Below are 21,421 nucleotides of genomic sequence, written 5' to 3'. Positions count from 1 at the left end.
TAAACTACTAGCTGAATTAAATAGGAACATAGGAAGCTGCCATATACTGAGTCAGACCATTGGTCCATCTAGCCCAGAATTGTCTTCACAGACTGGCAGCAGCTTCTCCAAGGTTGCAGGCAGGAATCTCTCTCAACCCTATCTTGGAGAAGAGAAGACAATTATTATTGTCTCTAAAAACTGGATTGTCTCTGTGTATATACATTGTAAGGATTTCTCTCTTTGTCCAATATCATGAATGGTGCCTTTTACATATTATTTTGGCTGTGCAGGATTTGCTTAATTATGTAGCTCCTGAACTGCTGGGAGGACATTTAATTGACCCAACCACATTGGCAGGAGATGATCGTGTGGGTCTTTTGCATTAAATTGGCACCCCTTCACATGGTGTTTATTCTGTAGGAAAGGCTCCCTAACCTACCCCCATCTATAAGGATGGATCACTAAACTTCTTCCAGCTCTGTGGGAACTGCTGTTGCAAGAAGCGCAGGCAGAACAGAAGACCATTTAAGGGCCATCTATTTCCTAAGACATACAAAAACCGAGAGCAAATGCACCATTGAGATGCGCTGATGTCCTCTGAGTGGTCACAGGAATACACTGTTTTCCAAATGGCCATGGACACACATTAAAAGGATTGCTCCTAATGAGGGTCTTAGGGAGTATCACCAGATATCCCTATATTGGAACATACACAAAAGAATCACAACAAATGTCAAAACGTATTGATTGTTACTGAATACAGTAGGAATACCCGAGTTTCCTGAATGGCCACAGATACATAAAAACAATGATGATAACGTTTTCTTCCCGTTTTGAAGAAAATCTTAACAGTTGTGGGCAGAATAGCTTCCTTTGATCATACGGAGCATGCTCCACTCCATTTGAGCATGCTCAGTTGCACAGAGCAAGACAATCTGATGGCAATAGATCGTTCTGCTAGACTGGGGCTCTAGCGCTTTCCAGGCAGCCGCGGCTTCCCCTTCTCCGCCTGTTTCCTGGGCGGGCCGTCGCGACGGCTGCAGTGCGCGGCAAGCCGGGAGGAGTTTGCTGGCTCGAGGTTGTCGGCTAGAGCCTTCCTGGTCGCGGCGGCCCATCCCCAAGTCCTGCTGAAGCCGCCGCCGGGTAGGGCGCATCGAGCTGCTTTGTCGCGGCTGCTTGGACTCCAAGTCCTCCTTCCCAGCTTCCTTGTCACCCGCCACCGACCTTGCAGTCTTTCCTTTACCGCTTCCTCGTCTTCGCCCACCCACCTACCTTGTCCCTGACCCCGCCCCCTGACCCTCTGGCGCCTCCCCCTCAGTCCCTATAACTCTCCGTTCTGCCGTGGCTCACCTTTGCCACTTCCGCTTAAGCCTCCCAGTTGTCCTGTCCCGGGTTTCCTTCTTGCCCTGTCTATCGCTTTGATTTTCCATTTTCATGCCAATTACCATCCGATTCCCCACTCTGCCCCATGAAGTTGGCATGGTTAGAAGATATTGTTGCTGCCCTTTTAGCTCATTCCTTTGCTCCGTTGCTTTCTAAACCTTCAGCCATCCATCGATTTGCTGCCCTTCTGATCATCTATTTTCATCCTAATTTTTTCAGTATTGCTTCTTGTCCTGGGAGTGTATCTTTCTTCTTTTATGGTCAGGTATAATGGCGCAGCAGGGAAACAACCTGCCTAGGAGGCTGTTGGTTCGGATCCCCGTTGGTGTGTTTCCCAGAATATGGGAAAGTCCTATATCGGGCAGCAGCGATATAGGAAGGTGCTGAAAAGCATCCTCTCATACTGCACGGGAGATTTCAATGGTAAACCACTTCTGTATTCTTCCAAAGAAACCACATGGCTCTGGTCACCATGAGTTGAAACTGACTTAATGGCACCATCTTCCTTTCTTTATCTACCCTTTTAAAACATCCATCTCTTTCCAGCCACACTGATGTCTCTGTCACCTGCCATTTTGCCACCCCACTTCTAATTCATTCTCTCCAACCAAAAGGTACCATTGGTTACAAATCCACCCCCTTTCTTTCAACCTTGCCTACTCTAAGCATCCTCTTCTCATCACTGTTTCTCCATTCCATAGTGAGATATTTCAGTGGTGCCGAGATCTCGTCTGCCTCTCTTTATTAGTGATTTTTGAATATAACTAAATGAGGCATTGACACAAGCTGGAAGCTCTGTTGATGAATATTACTAATGTGTGTTTTTAAATCCCTTATGATGAAAGAGGTAAGCTAGGTTTTAAGATGCTAGCAAGACTTATGCAATGTGTTTGCATTGAGTTTAGGATTTTAATACTTTTTGCTTAAAACAACTTGAAAATGCATATTTAAATGTTTACTATCCACTCATTTTAACAAATGTGAATATTAAACTTCATGTATCTGAGGAAGTATTCGTTTATTGGTCTTGCCTATGAGAGCTTATGCCGCTGTAAATCTTTGAAGTGCTACAGCGCTTCATGTTGTTTTTGTTAAAACAAACCTACGATCACTGTTCTGCAGTTCCAGTGCAGAGGAAGTCTTTGGGATACGTCACTTCTCCTTCCTCACATATCCGAGAACAATTTTGGTTAAAAGATGTTGATCTCACAGTCATATATCTAATCTTTTTGGTAGGAAAAATGTGGGCTAATATTATTGTTCATTTTATGCTATGCGTGTATGGAAATAAAATGACCTTTTAGCTACAAATGAGAGAAGTATTGGTTTGTAAAAGGAGTTTATAGGGAGAATTGCCATACAAGGCATCCATCAATTTTTCTATCAAAGTCCATTTCAAAAAATAGCCTTTCATCTTTTGGGAACACATTATCACAGTCTTTAAGGCTTAATTGTATATAGCAACAACAAAAAATTATGACTGATTCCCTCAAATAGCTAATAATTCATTGAAATGCATCTGTCATGTTTTGGCACGCTGGCCCAGCTGCTTAGGTGACAAGTACAAACATGTTTTTAAAATGTGCTCTCTTCTATCTATCTATCTATCTATCTATTATACCACCCTTCAAAAAATGGCTCAGGGCAGTTTTCATCAAAACAAAACCAATTAAAATCCATTAACCATTAAAATCAAAACTAAATTAAATAATTAAAATCATGTAAACATTAAAATCATGTAAAACCAACATTAAAAATTTAAAACCATATTGTCTTATGACAAGTATTGTCATAGACAATACTTGTTCATAGATGTCACTTATTTTTAGCCACTGTGGAGTTAGGCTTGAGTTATCCCTTGCTCATCTTTCTACATGTTTATAATAAATGTATGTATGATGTAAATATTCTTTTGTAAATAACCATGATTGATTGTTAAATCTCACTCTTCCTTCCAGAATGAAACATGGCTGAGGACCCACAGAGAAATTTCCGATCAGTCTATTATGAAAAAGTGGGATTTCGTGGTGTTGAAGAAAAGAAGTCATTGGAAATCCTTCTGAAAGATGATCGGTTGGGTATGTGTTTTAATATTTCTGGGAGGGCTGGTTCCTGGGGAATTCTAAACACTATTTCTTGTAATTAAAACATTACAGTTCCTTTCTGTGGCAATCCTATTTAGACATTACTGTGTACTTTTGTGTGTGTACACCTGTATATGTTTTGTGTGTGAATGACTATACGTGCATTCATTTTAAAGTAAATTTGAGTACAGGCTCCCTCAAATGCAGGGTACAGATAGGAAGCATACTACTATGCGTGCAGAATGTGTGGATAACTATATATGTATAGATCTGTACATGTTTACAGTATATCAAGTTTGTATGTATGTTGAACATAATGACATGCATAGTGCTAGTGAAATGTCCAATTAGGAGAACACTAAGTCTTCTTGCAGAAATGTATTCTACATACATTTGGAGCTTGCACATGACAAAGCGAGATGATGTGTGAGTTATTTGGGAGCAAAGAATGCAGATGTCCGAGTCACTTGTGCAATCCACATTTCAGTAATGAAGAAAGTCTGTCTCTTTGTGGGACAGCTGTCACGTAGTTTGTATGGTTCATATTCATCCCTACTGGGGATCCTGAACGTTTTAGTGCTTCTTGACTGGGGGATAAGATCCACAATGAATTCAGCCCCAGCCATATTTTATTCCTCATCTAAATATTAATGTACACAATAGAATGGTAGGTTGTAATTGGTAGATGAATTAACTAAAGATTTAGTTAGTTTATCATTTACAAGTCTTATATGGTGGGAAGGACATACCTGTTTATTTTTTGTTTAAATCTGGTGAGCTGTACTAGGGAATAAAAAAGAAAATTCTTTCTTGTTTATTAAATTATAATGTAAATCTTACACTTCCTTCATTATTTCAAAAAGACACCAATACTGAGGTTTTAAATTCTGTTACCAATGGCAGAGAATCAATCAACTAAACATTCTTTAAATCAGTTGACGGACAGCCTGCTACACAAATCTTTTGAATATCACTTCTGATTTTACATTTTACAATAAGACCATAGTAAAACAAAACACCCAAGTATTTTAAATGGAGTTTGTTAACCATGGAAAGTTTAGATTCTTGCTTTCTAGTGGGGCTATTGTGACTACTTTGCCCTTTAAGCCTGTGTCTTAATTATACAACCCAGCAACCATGTTGGACAATAGAGATGCTTCATAATACTATTTTGAAATAGTGTGGTAGTGTTTTGTTTTGTTTTTAAACTTCCTTTACAGATATCGAGAAGCTTTGCACATTTAGTCAAAGATTTCCTCTCCCATCCATGTATCGGACCTTGGTGTGGAAGGTGCTTCTAGGTATGGTGATTCATGAAGATCAGTCTTCGTATTTGAAAATACAGGGGTAGTGCTGGATATTTGGTTACCATTTTGGGACCCTACTAGACCCTGAAATAGAGGCATTAGCTTTTTCTTCTTCCAGGGATATCCCGACAATAAACACACCAGGAATCAACCCTGGGAAACATTATTAGCTAGCAAGGAAAAGGGAAACTTTCAGGGACTTCCGTTCCATCCTTATGTATTTTGGAGTGCGCTGTGCTGGAGTTCAAGCTATTATTATGAGCTAAGCTTGAACCACGTTTCAGCCTGAAGTAGAGGGGCCATTGCTCAGGAGTAGAACACATGCTTTGCATGCAGAACATCCCAGAGAGTCCTTGGCATCTCTAGATAAAAGCTTTTGAGGCTGCAAGCATGGGATAGACATTTTGTCTGTGGAGAGTCAGTCAAAATAGGCAGCAGTGGAATAGATGGACCACTGGTTTGACTCAGCAGAGTCCGCTTCTTCTGTTCAAAATATATCATGTTCAGATTTTGCTAGTAGTAGGGATGTCTTTGGCTATGTTTATATCAAATTTCAGCATTCTGTTAGCTGTGGAGGTACATTAATGATTCTTATATTCTCCCTGTATCAGTCAAGTCTGAGTCTCCTTTTCCATACATAACTCTATATATTGTCGTCCTCTAGTTCTGGTACTTTAAAAAACCCACAACTGCAGCAGTCTGTTCTGCATTTTTGCCAGTGTACCAACTATACTTGTCTCATTATCTCTGTTTTCCCCATTTTCCTTTTATAGGAATTCTTCCTCCTCACCATGAGTCTCATACATTTGTGATGAAATACCGAAAGGAACAGTATAGAGATGTGTACCATGCTCTCCAAGTAATTCGCTTCATTAAAGATTCTACTCCACAGGTTGAGGTTTTCCTCCGGATTCATCAGCTGGAGTCAGGAAAGCTTCCTCGAAATCCATCTTTCCCTTTGGTCAGTTGTGTTTTTAGTTTGGCTCTCAGCAAGATTTTTGTATAAAATTGTGCTAAATTGAGAAGGAGATGTATAGTGATGAAGTGGCAACATGAAATTCAGTCTATCAGCTGGAAATGACTTGACGAGTAAGCCAGAGGTTGCCGGTTCGAATCCCTGCTGGTATGTTTCCCAGATTATGGGAAACACCTATATTGGGCAGCAGTGATATAGAAAGATGCTGAAAGGCATCATCTCATACTGCGCAGGAGATGGCAATGGTAAACCCCTACTGTATTCTACCAAAGACAACCACAGGGCTCTGTGGGCATCAGGAGTCAACATTGACTCGATGGCACAGCTTTACTTTTACTTTAGAGAAGAGATGGCCAATCTGAAGCTCTATAGAAGTTGTTGGACTGTAGCTTCTATCAGCCACAATGGCCAATAGCCAGGGATTTGGGGAGCTGTAGTCCTGGCAGCTGGAGGTCTAAGGTTGGCCAACCCTGATATAGAGGGATTTAAACTTGGTCTTCCAGAGGTGTCATGAAAAGACTTGTTTGGAGGGGCAGGGTGATGGGATGAAGATGGGATGGCTGCCCTGAGCCCCATTTGCTTTTTTGAAAGGCTAGCAGAGAACCCGCAGGCTTGCACCACTGGCAGATTGTACTATACTGGATATCTTGCAAGCTGGTTCCCTTGTAGTTAGTGGCAAGAGGAGCAGAGCTGCCCAGTTTGCCCTACACAGAGTGTTGTTGTTACCACAAACAGAAGCTTTGCAGCTTTCGCAGGAGCTAGGATCAGGCTACCCAGAAAATACAAAGAAGTAGATCCTGCCAGTCTGTTACTCCTCAAGATAAGGAGAGGCTGCTGTAACCTATCAGTGATGAAGCAGAACAACACCTGTCTCCAGGTACCAAGTAGCGATTGCCCTTCTTGTCTGATCCCCAAGCCACAAAGCTGCCATAGAGCAGACAAGGCCTATTTCTGCAGCCCAGAGAACAATTTGTTATGGGGTGGCTAACAACGAACGTTTATTATTGTTTACTAGTGTTTTCTAGCCCGTTGTAATAATGGGCGCTAGTAGGGGAGAGTTTTGCTGCCTCCCGCTGCCGTCTCTGCCTTCCCCGTAGCCCCTGCCCCCGCCCTCGCCCTCTCCCAGCCGGCCCCGCCGCCTTGCCGGGCCCCCGCCGCCGTTTTCCCTGGCCTTCCACTGCTGGGCCCGCCGCCTTCTCCGGGTGAGTCCGCGGCTCTGGCTGGGCCCGCCGCCGCCTTCTCCGCTCGCCTGGCCTTCCCCCGCTGCCTCTTCCGCTCGCCGTCCACCGCCTCCTGCAGGCTTCACTTCTTCGGGGCGGCCACTCACCTCTCCGGGCCGCCGCCGCCGTCTTCCCTGGCCTTCCCCTGCCGGGCCCGCCGCCTTCTCCGGGTGAGTCGGCGGCTCCGGCCGGGCCCGCCGCCGCCGCCTCCTCCGCTTGCCTGGCTTTCCCCCGCCGCCTCCTCCACTCGCCGTCCACCGCCGCCTGCAGGCTTCGTTTCTTCGGGGCAGCCGCTTCTGGCCACCCAAGATGGCCACCGGGTGCCGGTGGTCGTGTCTCCGTTGCCCTGTTCTGCGCCTGCGCTTCGCGCAGGCGCAGAACAGGGCAGGGAGGCACGGACACACGCTTGGTGTCCGTCCACAGACGGACACCAAGTGTTTTATTAGAGAGGATTAGCAGTTACCCCTGCTAACAACAACTTCTTCTTCTTCTTCTCATTCTCATTCTCATTCTTATTCTTATTCTTATTTCTTCTTGTTTACACAGTCAGACAGGTGTTATTGACTGGTTTGTTTTATCCAGACATCGAGTCCTTCCCAAGGACCTGGGATGGCTGAATTTTGTTATCAGTGTTGTTGCTGTTATTATTATAGATATCGTCACAGAATATAGGCTGTTCCCAGTAATGCTGCTTTTTGTAATTGGCTGATGGTGATTTGTGTGGCTCCTATGGTGTTGAGGTGCTCTTCAAGGTGTTTTGGAACTGCACTCAGGGCGCCAATGACCACTGGGATTATTTTGGTCTTCTTCTGCCACAGCCTTTCAATTTCAATTTGTAGATCTTTGTATTTGGTGATTTTTTCTATTTCTTTTTCTTCTATTCTGCTGTCCCCTGGTATTGCTATGTCAATTATTTTGACTTGTTTTTCTTTCTTCTCAACTACAGTTATATCTGCTGTATTGTGTGGCAGATGTTTGTTTGTAGTCGGAAGTCCCATAATATTTTTACATCTTCATTTTCTACCACTTTTTCAATTTTATTGTCCCACCAATTTTTGGCTACAGGTAGCTTGTATTTTTTGCAGATGTTCCAGTGTATCATCCCTGCTACCTTGTCATGCCTTTGTTTGTAGTCAGTCTGTGCGATCTTTTTACAACAGCTGATTAGGTGGTCCACTGTTTCATCTGCTTCTTTACAAAGGTGGCACTTGCTGTTTGTGGTGGATTTTTCTACTTTTGCTCTTATTGCATTTGTTCTCAGTGCCTGTTCTTGTGCAGCCAGTATTAAACCCTCTGTTTCTTTCTTCAAGTTGCCATTCTTAAGCCATTGCCAGATCTTGGTGATGTCTGATTTTCCACGTATATTGTGCAAATATTGACCATGCAGTGGCTTACTTCTCCATTTTTCTGCTCGGTTCTTGACTTGTTCTTTCTTGTAGACCTGCTTTGTTTCATTGATGTTTAATAGTTTATCATTATTGGCCATTTGAAGTACATCTTCTTCACTGCCCTTGATATATTCTTCAAGGCCTCTTTTCTCCTCCTCTACTGTTTGATGGACTTGCAGCATTCCTCTTCCACCTGAGCTGCGAGGGAGGTATAGCCTATCGACATCACTGCGGGGGTGCAGAGCATGATTGATGGTCATTATATCCCTGGTCTTACAATCTAGCATCTCTAGCTCTGCCTGGGTCCAGTGTATTATTCCTGCAGTGTAATATTATTATTATTATTATTTATTATTGTTGTTATTATTTTATTCGATTTCTATACCGCCTTTCCAAAAAATGGCTCAGGGTGGTTTACACAGAGAAATAATAAATAAATAAGATGCATCCCTGTCCCCAAAGGGCTCACAATCTTGGCAAAGAGGCACCTTTTAACATGGTGATTCTCTTTATTTAGCTAGGGGAGAGTAACTGGCCCTATCCACCCCTAGCACAGTACCTCCAGTGACTGTTGCTGGTGTCTATCTTGTGTTTCTTTTTAGATTGTGGGCCCTTTGGGGACAGGGATCTATCTTATTTATTTGTTATTTCTCTGCGTAAACCGCCCTGAGCTATTTTTTGGAAGTGCGGTATAGAAATCGAATGAATGAATGAATGAATGAATAAAATTATTTATTATTTATTAAAAGTTCTTCTGTGAGAATGCAGTTTTCTGCCAGAGAGCATTAATAGTGATTCAGAGCAATCAAAGTGGACATTAGCTTACTTTCTCGTGTAAGCGGGTTTTGGTAAAATGACATTTTGGCTGCCACTCCCCTCACACTGCTGTTATGCATCTTCATTTTGGGGCTCCTATAGAGCTCCTCTGTGAATGCCATTAATAGGAATGGAGCACTGCAGTCTTCTGCAAACTGCATCTTTTTTTTGGTTGGCATTTTCCCAGTGGCTGTTGCTAGTGGTTGTGGTTTCTTTTTCTTTTTGGGACAGGAAATCATCTTACTTCTTTTTCTTTGTAAACTGCTTTGTGAACTTTTGTTGAAAAGCAGTATATAAATATTTGTTATAATAATTAACATCATCATCATCATTACCATCATCATCATCAACATTTATATAGAGCTTAGGAGCATATAAAGCACTTCTCATGCATTATTTTCGGTAAACCATACAACAAACCTGTTTGTTTGTTTGTTTGATTGATTGATTGATTGATTAAGTGCCGTCAAGTCAGTGTCGACTCTTAGCAACCATATAGATAGATTCTCTCCAGGATGATCTGTCTTCAACTTGGCCTTTAAGGTCTCTCAGGGGTGCATTCATTGCAGTCGTAATCGAGTCCATCCACCTTGCTGCTGGTCGTCCTCTTCTTCTCTTTCCTTCAACTTTCCCCAGCATTATGGACTTCTCAAGGGAGCTGGGTCTTCACATAATGTGTCCCAAGTATGATAGTATGAGCCTGGTAATTTGTGCCTCGCGTGAAAATTCTGGATTGATTTGTTCTATGATACATTTGTTTGTTTTCCTGGCCTGTTACTGTTCCCTTTTACTGTCCAGCCCAGTTACTGTTCCCATATTAAGTACAAAGGGTGGCAAAGGCAAAATTTGAGAGGCAGCGGCATACCTTAGTGAAATCTCACTTACCTAGTGAAATCTTACTTCTGCTTTGGACAGCGTATAAAGTAAGTCCGCTGCTTTGCGTGGCAGCTAACAATATCTGCCAACATCCCACATAACCTTACCTTGCTCCTCTGCAATGCCAGGTCGGTCCAAAATAAATCAGAACTCATCCATGATTTGATCATGGATGAAGGGGCCGACCTGATGTGTATTACTGAGACTTGGTTGGGGGAGGCTAGTGGTCCAGTTTGGTCCCAGCTTCTCCCGCCAGGATATTCTGTAGAGGAGCAGGTGAGGGGATGTGGGTGGGGAGATGGAGTGGCTGTGGTCTATAAGGATAACATCTCCCTTACCAGGGTCCCTGTTAGGGTATCAGACCATATCAAATGTGTGTACTTGAGTTTGGGGACCAGGGATAGAATGGGGCTTCTGCTGGTGTACCGATCACCCCGCTGCCCAGCGGAATCCCTTACTGAGCTCACAGACTTGGTTGTGGAACTTGCGTTGGAGTTTCCCAGACTTTTGGTGCTGGGGGACTTCAATGTTCATTTTGGGACCAATTTGTCTGGGGCAGCTCAGGAGTTCATAGCGGCCATGACGACTATGGGCCTATCCCAAGCGGTCTCTGGATCGACGCATATTGCAGGTCACACGCTTGATTTGGTCTTTTATTCTGATCAGGGTGGTGTTCCGTGGGTGGGGACTCCTACGATTTCCCTGTTGTCATGGACGGACCACCATCTGGTTAAGGTTGGACTTACAACCACTTTCCACCTCCGCAGGGGCGAGGGGCCTATTAGAATGGTCCGTCCGAAGAGGTTACTGGATCCGGTAGGATTCCAAGACGCCTTGGAGGGATTTAATGTTGGCTCTTGGTGATCCTGTTGATGCCCTGGTTGAGAACTGGAACAACTTGCTCACCAGGGCAGTAGACACGATTGCTCCTAAGCGTCCCCTCCGACCTGCTTCAAAATTGGCCCCTTGGTATATGGAAGATCTACGGGGGCTGAAGTGGCAAGGTAGGCAACTGGAGCGCAAGTGGAGAAAAACTCGACTCGAGTCCGACAGGTTACGACATGGAGCACATTTAAAGATCTATGCTCAGGCGATACGTGCGGCAAAGAAGCGGTTCTTTTCTGCCCGTATTGCCTCTGCAAGTTCACGTCCGGCGGAGTCGTTCAGGGTTGTGAGGGACTAGTATCTGCTCCCTCTCCCTTGAACCAGAATTTGGAGGCATCAGTTACCCGCTGTGGTGTGTTTAATGAATTTTTCGCAGAAAAAATCTCTCGGATTCGGGCGGACCTAGATGGAGACTCCACAATTAATTTGATGTCTGAACTGGAGGTGTCCGACAACTCCTCTTATACAATTCGACTGGATCAATTTCAGTTTGTGACTCCTGATGATGTGGACAAGCTGCTTGGAGCGGTGAGGCCTACCACTTGTCCTCTTGATCCTTGTCCAACATGGCTTGTTCTATCTAGCAGGGAGGCTGTTGTAGGCAGCCTGGTATAAATCATAAATGCTTCTCTGAGGGAGGGCAGGATGCCTCCTTGTCTTAAGGAGGCAATTATTAGACCTCTTCTAAAGAAGCCTATGTTAGATCCCTCAGAGTTAAGCAATTATAGGCCAGTTTCCAACCTCCCATGGCTGGGCAAGGTAATTGAGAGGGTGGTGGCCTCTCAGCTCCTGGCGGTCTTGGAGGAAACTGATTATCTAGACCCATTTCAAACTGGTTTTCGGGCGGGCGATGGGGTGGAGACTGCCTTGGTCGGCCTGATGGATGATCTCCAATTGGCAATTGACAGAGGAAGTGTGACTCTGTTGGTCCTTTTGGACCTCTCAGCGGCTTTCAATACTATTGACCATAGTATCCTTCTGGAAAGTCTGATGGGGTTGGGGGTGGAAGGCACTGTTTTACAGTGGTTCCGCTCCTACCTCTCGGACAGATTCCAGATGGTGTCGATTGGAGATTGTTGCTCTTCAAAATCTGAGCTTAAGTATGGTGTCCCTCAAGGCTCCATTCTCTCTCCAATGATTTTTAACATCTACATGAAACCGCTGGGAGAGATCATCAGGGGATTTGGAGCTGGGTGTTACCAGTATGCTGATGACACCCAGATCTACTTCTCCATGTCAACTTCTTCAGGAGCTGGCATATCCTCCCTAAATGCCTGCCTGGAAGCAGTAATGGGCTGGATGAGGGAGAATAAACTGAAGCTGAATCCAGATAAGACGGAGGTACTTATTGTGCAGGGTCGGAACTCTAGAGACGATGTTGATCTGCCTGTTCTAGACGGGGTCACACTTCCCCAAAAGGAACAGGTTCGCAGTCTGGGAGTACTTCTGGATCAACGTCTCTCCTTGGTTTCTCAGGTTGAGGTGGTGGCCAGGGGTGCTTTCTATCAGCTCCGGCTGATACGCCAGCTGCGCCCGTTTCTCGAGATCAATGACCTCAAAACAGTACATTTGTTGGTAACCTCCAGACTGGACTTCTGTAATGTGCTCTACATGGGGCTGCCTTTGTACATAGTCCGGAAACTTCAGTTGGTTCAGAATGCGGCAGCCAGGTTGGTCTCTGGGTCATCTCGGAGAGACCACATTACTCCTTTGTTGATGGAGTTACACTGGCTGCCAATAGGTTTCCGGGCAAAATACAAAGTGCTAGTTATAACTTATAAAGCCCTAAACGGCTTAGGCCCTGGGTATTTAAGAGAGCGTCTTCTTCGCTATGAGCCCCACCGGCCGTTGAGGTCACTTGAGGATGTCCGTCTCCAGTTGTCACCAACTCGTTTGGTGGCTACACAGAGACGGGCCTTCTCAGCTGCTGCCCCGAGGTTGTGGAATGCGCTCCCTGCTGAGATACGATCCACCCCATCTCTCACAATTTTCAGAAAACACCTGAAAACACACCTCTTCAACCAGGCTTTTTCAGCGTTTTAAAACTTGTTTTTAAATAGTTCTGAATATTTAATTGTTGTTTTATGATGTTTTTAATTGTTAATTATTGTTTTATGTTTTATAATTTTTGTTTTAATGATTAATTGATTTTAATGGTGTTTTAATGTAAACCGCCCTGAGCCTTTTGGAAGGGCGGTACAAAAGTTTTAATAATAAATAAATAAAATAAAATCTAACAATTTAAAAAAAGCTTTGGGGGGCATTGTTGGACAGCTGCAGACCCACAGAGCTGAGGGGAATGTATGTACAATGCACAGGTTGCCTCTCAGGATCTCCATGCCATGTCTGCTTTGCTTTCCAGGAACCTGAAGATGAAGTATTCCTTGCTGTTGCTAAAGCTATGGAGGAAATGGTGGAAGATAGCATTGATTGCTATTGGCTTGTCAGTAGTTTTGTCAATCAGTTAAACAATAAATACAAGGATTCATTACCACAGCTGGTAAGAACATAGGTGTTTTTCCAGACTCAACCAGAGTAGTGCTTTCAAAGGTACAGAGGCGATACTGTGCCTCACCCTAGGTCAGGGATGGGGAACCTTGGCACTCCAGCAGTTTTTGGACTACAACTCCCATAATCCCCAGCCACAGAGGCCAATAGCTAGGGATTATGGGAATTGTAGGCCAACATCTGCAGGAGTGCCAAGGTTCCCCATCCCTGCCCTAGGTGGTGGTCTGCTTCTAACAAACTCCTCTGCTAATATCCTGCATGGACAGGAAAACGGAATTAACCATTGCACCCTTGATGGGGGAGATGCAGTGCAACATGGTGGCCGCTGCTTTTTAGAAGAGCAATAGGATGGTGACAGCTCAAGTGCATAGCCAGCATATAGAAGCCAGCTATAAATTTCTTTATTTTGATCATGCTGGGCTTCTGGTGAGCTGCATGCATGTGTGAAGCAGTAATTTAGCACTGACAAGCTTGAACACAGGCTGGAATGGTGGGCAGAAACTGAACTGGCGAGAGCTTCATAGGCTTTTGCTGCTTTACTACATTTCAGGAATGTTGAATTAGGAGGTTCTCCAATTCTGTTGTTTTTCTTTAATATTTGGAGGCAGTTCAGCCAACTCATATTGAAAATGTTAGCAACCCTCACAGTTGAATTTGACCTTTTAAGGATGTTATCGAACATGACACATTTTCTGCATGTGTCAGACTGAATTTATTTTTTTAAAGCCCTTTTTGTTGTTCTTGCTATAAATACACATGACCGTAAGATTATTTTGGAGATATGTTTTATCATTTCTTTTCTCCTCCAGCCAAGAATTCTGGAACAGTACTTGAGCCTTGAAGACAGCAGACTCCTAACACATCTGAAATCATGTTCAGCAATGGGGCAACTTCCCTATAATCTTTGGTTTAGAAAGTGTTTTGCCAGCTGTCTACCTGAATCCAGCTTACAAAGGCAAGTATCTCCACACACAGGCCCCCGCCCACCCTCCACCAGCTTGGATAGCAATAGCAATAGCACTTACATTTATATACCGCTCTATAGCCGGAGCTCTCTAAGCGGTTTACAATGATTTTAGCATATTGCTCCCAACATTCTGGGTACTCATTTTACTGACCTCGGAAGGATGGAAGGCTGAGTCAACCTTGAGCCCCTGGTCAGGATTGAACTTGTAACCTTCTGGTTACAGGGCGGCAGTTTTACCACTGCGCCACCAGGGTCTCCATGGTGTTCTTGGAAAGACAGGGTCTCCATGGTGTTCTTGGAAAGACAGCTGAATGAGCAGGGTTTGCAAAGAGGGAGTGCCTTTGGCCCTCCCTTGTAAGCAGGACACACAGGCAGGGGGCTCTGGAGAGAAGTGGGTCTTCCCTCATTTGCAGTCAGATATGAACAGGGTAAGAAACAGTGGGAGCCCTCTCCTCCTGCTCAAAAGGGATTCCTGCCGTTTCTTACCTTCTCAAAAATGACCATAAAAATGAGACCTCTGGGGAGCTGCCTGTGTGTCAAAGAAGAGTTAGTGGCAAGCACAAATAATGGCTGACTAGTGGGCTAATCCTAAATTTGTGGCCCCCTGAAGAAGTAGAAGTAGTAGTATATTGTCCTTGGGTAAAGAGTGACTTTGTAGCCCAAATGGCCTCACTGTTCACAGGGATTTTTCCTCTAACTATTGGTTACTTGTAAAGGGAGAGTTATCCTAAATGTGCGTAGGTATGTGTGCATGCGCATTTGTATATACATGAATGCTCGGAGATGCCTGCCTTGTTTCTGTATCCAGACATGTTCGATGATAACATTTTTGACCAGTCAGTAATTTATATTTTCTGATGTATTAAAAACACATCATTTATTCAGACTATATAGGAAGCTAACATCTTGATAAATAGTGTGTCAGGAAAGAAAAGCACTTCAGCACTGTTTATAAACATGGATGAAAAAGTTAAGATGATTCAGTTTTATGACTTTTCTAGAGTTTGGGACAAAGTTATCAGTGGCTCCTGCAAAATTCTTGTCTTTGTTGCTATTGAGATCTTATTAACCTTTAAAATGAAGCTGATGGCACTGAATACTGCAGAAAAGATTGCACAGTTTTTGGAAAATGTAAGTACTACTTCACACAGACACACTGGTGCATCGTAAAAAAGGAAGAGGGGATTAATTTTATTCATCAAATTTTTTGGAGAGTGAGGTGCTTGCAAGAGAAGGCTATTAGTGCAGAATTCTTGGGTTAAGGTTGCTGGTTTCTAAATACGGAGTAGCTCAGTTCAGACATCAGGTCAACCATAGTTTGTGCTACTGCCATTTAGAATCTAAACAATTTTTTAATTTTCAAAAGTACAACAAACAAACCATGGTTTAGAACTGCTTATCTGGTTTTGTTTTCCGTCTTGTCAGTGCTCAGCTTCAGAAGCTCATAAATTCATCCCATCACCTTGGTGCAGCTGTTTTTGGAGTGGAGTCTTAACTGTGGTTTGATGTGATGTCTGAATTAAGCCATTGTAATTTTCAGCCTAGGTCTGTAGAGCCTAGGTCTGTTCTAGTTAAGAGTTAAATGTATATGAAACTGTTAAACTAGTATATGAAACTAGTTAAATGTATATGAAACTGAAGTAAACAAAATGCACAGTGCAAATGTCTCCTGTATGCAGGCCTCACCCCAGCACTTCTTGCTGAGACCTGCCTCCCTGCCCCCAGCAGAGCTGCATACTGGGGAGACTTGACTGTCTCCCCAGTTGCTGGAGCTTCAGATATTGAGAGGAAGGGCTTAAATCATCCTTGTCTTCTTGCCTTGCTCTTTGATTCGGAACAGAGGACAGGAGCAGCTTCCCAGTTATCAAGCTGACATGGTGAAGTCCAAAACTGCACTTGACTCTCCCAGCTCCTGTGAGAGATCCAGATTCCATGGGGAGGCTGGGGTGGCTCCATTGCCATGCCAACAGAGACACAGCCAGCCTTGATGCTTGAAGTGGCAGCCCCATATGGGACTTGTGTTGTTCCTTCTGTTGTTTTGTGGGCTTTTTTGCACCCTCCATAAAGCTGGCAGGTGGTGCAGCCTTGGTCATTTAGCCACTGGGTGTGTGTCCCAATGAACTTGAACATCATGGGCAGTGTCAGCTGGAAACCGAAGTGGGGCTGATCCTTGCTTCATCCACTGCTGTGATCACAGTGAGTTCTAAGTGGCTTTCAGGAATGTTTTGACCCAGCTTCATGTTTTCAAATCTACTTCTGTTGGGCTTTAAATCAGTGCGCAAGTGACAGTAATAAACAAGTTGATCTCTTTGTATTTGAAATCATGTCTCTTATGCCACAAATATTAGCGACTGTGGCTGTTCTCACAAGGAGCCAAGACTGGCTAGGGCAGCTAAGTCCAGGCTTGGCTGCCCATGAGAACCAGGTGGTGCCTCGGTGGCAAACCTGATTAGGGAGCCTTCCTCTGAAAAGAGGTTACGGGGCCGAGCGCTCCCTTGACCCCATTTACTTGACCGTGTGTCGATGCTGGCTGCTTTCAGCCAGCACTGAAACACTGACGGATGCCCTTCCATCACTGAGCAGACCCCCACAATGCACTGTGCACTCATGTGGTGCATTGTGGGATTTCCCGGGGCTGGGACGGCACATCCCGGCCTGTGTGCTGCCAGGGGCAGCAGTGGAGCATCTGGGTGCTCAGTCTGCATAGCCAGCACCAACATGGTGGTCGTCTGCAGAGGAAGTAAGCTTTCCAGGGCTTCCTCCCGCCCGCTTGGCCGCCCTCACGCTTGATCGTGAGAAAGGCCTCACTGAAAAAAGAGAGGACATCTGTGTTACGGAAACGGGAAAAATAAAGAGCTGAATGGTATAATACGTATGGCCCAGTCTAGATCCCTAGGTGCACTCTTGTGTATGTGGACCTACTTTGCAGGCAGATTCCCCTTTCACTTCACTGGAGGGGGCAATTCTGCACACCAAACCTTTTCCACCCAGGGAGCAGCCTCCCACTGCAAATGAATGGGGAAGAAGAGGTGAAGGAGTTCCGTCTGCACGCCCTGGAGCCTCTGTACCTGTCAGGCATGGAAGGATAGGGCCAAAAGTTAACATATTAATGCAACTTGATATTTCAAATTAAGTATCTTGGTTTTTTTTTTTTAATCTTTTGTAGATACCTCAAGATAACACTGATGCAATTGTGAGCAAAGCTATTGAGCTGTGGCACAAACATTGTGGAACCCCTGCACACTTAGTCTGAGACCATCCTGGCTACCAGACACTTCAGGTTTTTAAAAAGTCTATAACTTCTCCATGCTCCCTAAAAGTACCCAATTAAAGTTATTTCAACCTTGTTGACATGGTGGTAGTAACTTATTATGGTGTGTTGTTGCTCATATCTGAAGAGCTTACAATACATACAATATTTTCTTTTACATATATTTAATTTAGCTGAAAGGCTATGAGCCTATAATTCAGCGTATAGGTGTTGATATGCCAATGCCAGAAGCCTCTGAGCCAAGATGGGCGAGCTGCAGTGCTTGGTTGCTAATGAAAACATAGATATAGTGGGCATAACAGAAACATGGTGGAACAGTGAGAACCAGTGGGACACTGTTATCCCTGGATATAAACTATAGAAAGGACAGGGAGGGGTGAATTGGAGGTAGAATAACATTGTATGTTAAAGAAGGGATAGAATCAAACAAACTAGAAAACCTAGGAGGACTGGAGTCCTCCATGGAATCTCTGTGGGTGGCAATACAAAGCCTGAAAGGATGTGTGGTACTAGGGATGTGCTATCACCCGCCTGATCAAAACGCTGACAGTAACTGGGAGTTGGAGAAGCAAGTGAGAGAGGTTTCAAAAAGAGACAGAGCTGTAATAATGGGTGACTTCAATTGCCCACATATAGACTGGGTAAATTCACATTCTGGTAATGGCAAAGAGGCCAAATTTCTAGATATGCCGAATTACTGTGCCCTAGAACAGTTGGTCATGGAACCAACCAGAGAGAAGGCACCCTTGGACTTAAGCCTGCATGGTGCCCAGGACCTGGTGTGAGATGTCATTGTTGTGGAACCTTTAGGGAACGGTGACCATAGTGTGATCAAATTCGGCATACATGCGAGGAGAGAATCGCCAAGGAAGTCTAAAACAGACACTTTGAATTTCAGAAGAGGAAACTTATCTAAAATGAGGAGTTCGGTGAAAAGAAAACTGAAAGAGAAAATCAGGAAAGTCATTTTGCTCCAGATTGCATGAAAATTATTTAAAACCACAATAATAGAAGCCCAGTTAGACTGTATACCAAAAAGGAGGAAAGGTACCACTAAGTCCAGGAGGATGCCAGCATGGCTAACAAGTAAAGTCAAGGAGGCTATCAAGGGGAAGAAAAATTCCTTTAGAAATTGGAAGGCCAGCCCAAATGAAGAGAACAGAAAGGAACACACACCCTGGCAAAAGAAATTCAAGGTGACAATAAGGGAGGCAAAAAGGAAGTTGGAGGAACATTTAGCTAAAAGCGTTAAAGGGAATAACAAAAACTTCTTTAAATACATCAGAAGCAGGAAACCTGCCAGGGAGGTGATTGGTCCATTAGATGAGGGAGTGGTGAAAGGGATCATTACAGAGGATATGGAGAGTGCAGAGAAGCTAAATGAGTTATTTGCATGTCTTCACAGGAGAGGATACTGAGCATATGCATACTTTACCACTGTGCCCCTGGTGACGCAGTGGTAAAACTGCCGCCCTGTAACCAGAAGGTTGCAAGTTCGATCCTGACCAAGGGCTCAAGGTTGACTCAGCCTTCCATCCTTCCAAGGTCGGTAAAATGAGTACCCAGAATGTTGGGGGGCAATATGCTAAATCATTGTAAACCGCTTAGAGAGCATCCAGCTATAGAGCAGTATATAAATGTAAGTGCTATTGCTGTTGCTATACTTGTACCTGAACCAAGCTTCTCGGGGCAGAGACTAAAGAACTGAGTCGGAGAGGGGTGAAGAGAGATGACCTTCTAAACTGTCTGGAAAAGTTAAAAATTAACAAATCACCAGGGCCAGAGGGCATCCACCCAAGAGTCCTTAAGGAACTCAAATGTGAAATTCCAACTTCCTTGCAAAAATATATAACTTATCCCTTCAATTAGGCTCTGTACCAGAGGCCTGGAAAGTAGCAAATGTAACACCCATTTGCAAAAAGGGATCCGGGGGGATCTGGGAAATTACTGTCTGGTTAGTTTAACATCTGTCACAGGCACATTGGTGGAAAGCATTCTCAAGGATAAAATTGTCAAGCATATAGAAGAACAGGCCCTGCTGAAGGAGAACCAGCATGGCTTCTGCAAAGGGAAATCTTGCCTCACCAATGTTTTGGAGTTTTTTGAGAGTGTCAACATGTGTGTGGCTAAAGGTGATCCAGTTGACATAGTATACTTGGACTTCCAAAAAGCTTTCCACAAAGTTTCTCAGCAAAGATGCTTGAGAAAACTTAGAAGTCATGGGATAAGCTAACTTGGCAAAGAGGCACCTTTTAACGTGGTGATTCTCTTTATTTATTTAAATTGAGAGCCCTTTGGGGACAGGGATTCATCTTATTTATTTATTAATTCTTTGTGTAAACTGCCACGAGCCGTTTTTTGGAAGGGTGGGATAGAAATTGAAATAATAATAATAATAATAATAATACAAGAAAGCCTTCGATTCATTGCCTCACACATGGATACTAAAATGTTTAGAAACAACTGGTGTCAGCAAAAACATTCAGATATTTATTTAAAAAGCAATGAGCATGTGGAGTACACAGTTAACAATCAATGGCGAGACACTTGGACAGGTTAGCATTAGAAGAGGCATTTTCCAAGGGGACTCACTATCCCCTCTGTTGTTTGTAATCGCCATGACCCCGCTTTCACAAATACTAAACAAAACAGGCCTCGGATACCAAACATCTAAAACATCAAGTCAAATCAACCATCTGCTGTACATGGACGATCTGAAGTTGTATGGAAAGTCCCAGTCAGAAATCGAATCACTGCTAAACACTGTCCGTATATTCAGTAGCGATATAGCAATGGAGTTTGGACTAGACAAGTGTGCTGCATTAATAATGAACAGAGGAAAAATAAGAAAAACAGAAGGAATAGAACTGCCCAATGGAAGCAAGATCAAGAACCTGGAAGAGAAAGAACCTTACAAATACTTGGGCATTCTCCAGGCTGATAACATCGCATACACTGAAGTTAAAGGAAAAATTGGAAGTGAATACATCAGGAGAGTTAGAAAAATCCTCAAGTCCAAACTCAATGGCGGGAACACCATACAAGCCATAAACACTTGAGCTATACCTGTTATCAGATACACTGCAGGAATAATAGACTGGACCCAGGCAGAGCTAGAGAAGCTAGATCGTAAGACCAGGAAAATCATGACCATCAATCATGCTCTGCACCCCCGCAGTGATGTCGATAGGCTATACCTCCCTCGCAGCTCAGGTGGAAGAGGAATGCTGCAAGTCCATCAAACAGTAGAGGAGGAGAAAAGAGGCCTTGAAGAATATATAATGGGCAGTGAAGAAGATGCACTTCAAATGGTCAATAAGGAGAAACTATTCAACACCAATGAAACAAAGCAGGCCTACAAGAAAGAACAAGTCAAGAACCGAGCATAAAAATGGAAAAAGAAGCCCCTGCATGGTCAATATTTGCACAATATAAATGGAAAATCAGACATCACCAAGACCTGGCAATGGCTTAAGAATGGCAACTTGAAGAAAGAAACAGAGGGTTTAATACTGGTTGCACAAGAACAGGCACTAAGAACAAATGCAATAAGAGCAAAAGTCAAAAAATCCACAACAAACAGCAAGTGCTGCCTTTGTAAAGAAGCAGATGAAACCGTGGACCACCTAATCAGCTGTTGTAAAAAGATCACACAGACTGACTACAAACAAAGGCATGACAAAGTAGCAGGGATGATACACTGGAACACCTGCAAAAAATACAAGCTACCTGTAGCCAAGAATTGGTGGGACCATAAA

General features: G+C 43.8%; 1 protein-coding gene across 4 annotated transcripts; it reads left to right on the top strand.

The window, feature by feature from the left end:
- The first annotated feature begins 895 nt into the window (after positions 1–895).
- Positions 896–17,739, top strand: TBC1D7 (TBC1 domain family member 7). 4 transcript variants are annotated; one of them, XM_053250908.1, is made up of 8 exons: positions 896–1,125; positions 3,324–3,443; positions 4,670–4,750; positions 5,530–5,717; positions 13,280–13,417; positions 14,235–14,380; positions 15,394–15,523; positions 17,559–17,739. In XM_053250908.1, exons 2-8 carry the CDS (start codon positions 3,332–3,334, stop codon positions 17,643–17,645), a joined length of 882 nt encoding a protein of 293 aa, XP_053106883.1. In that variant the 5' UTR covers positions 896–1,125; positions 3,324–3,331; the 3' UTR covers positions 17,646–17,739. The 4 variants fall into 4 exon arrangements, with proteins under 4 accessions (XP_053106883.1, XP_053106886.1, XP_053106885.1 ...); XM_053250910.1 differs by lacking the exon at positions 896–1,125 and adding an exon at positions 1,345–1,788; XM_053250909.1 differs by lacking the exon at positions 896–1,125 and adding an exon at positions 2,064–2,212.
- Positions 17,740–21,421: the final 3,682 nt, after the last annotated feature.

Source organism: Hemicordylus capensis, chromosome 4, assembly GCF_027244095.1.
Source record: "Hemicordylus capensis ecotype Gifberg chromosome 4, rHemCap1.1.pri, whole genome shotgun sequence".
Lineage (NCBI taxonomy): Eukaryota > Metazoa > Chordata > Lepidosauria > Squamata > Cordylidae > Hemicordylus > Hemicordylus capensis.
The sequence above is the reverse complement of the archived record's forward strand: the minus strand, read 5'-3'. Positions and strand labels throughout refer to the sequence as shown.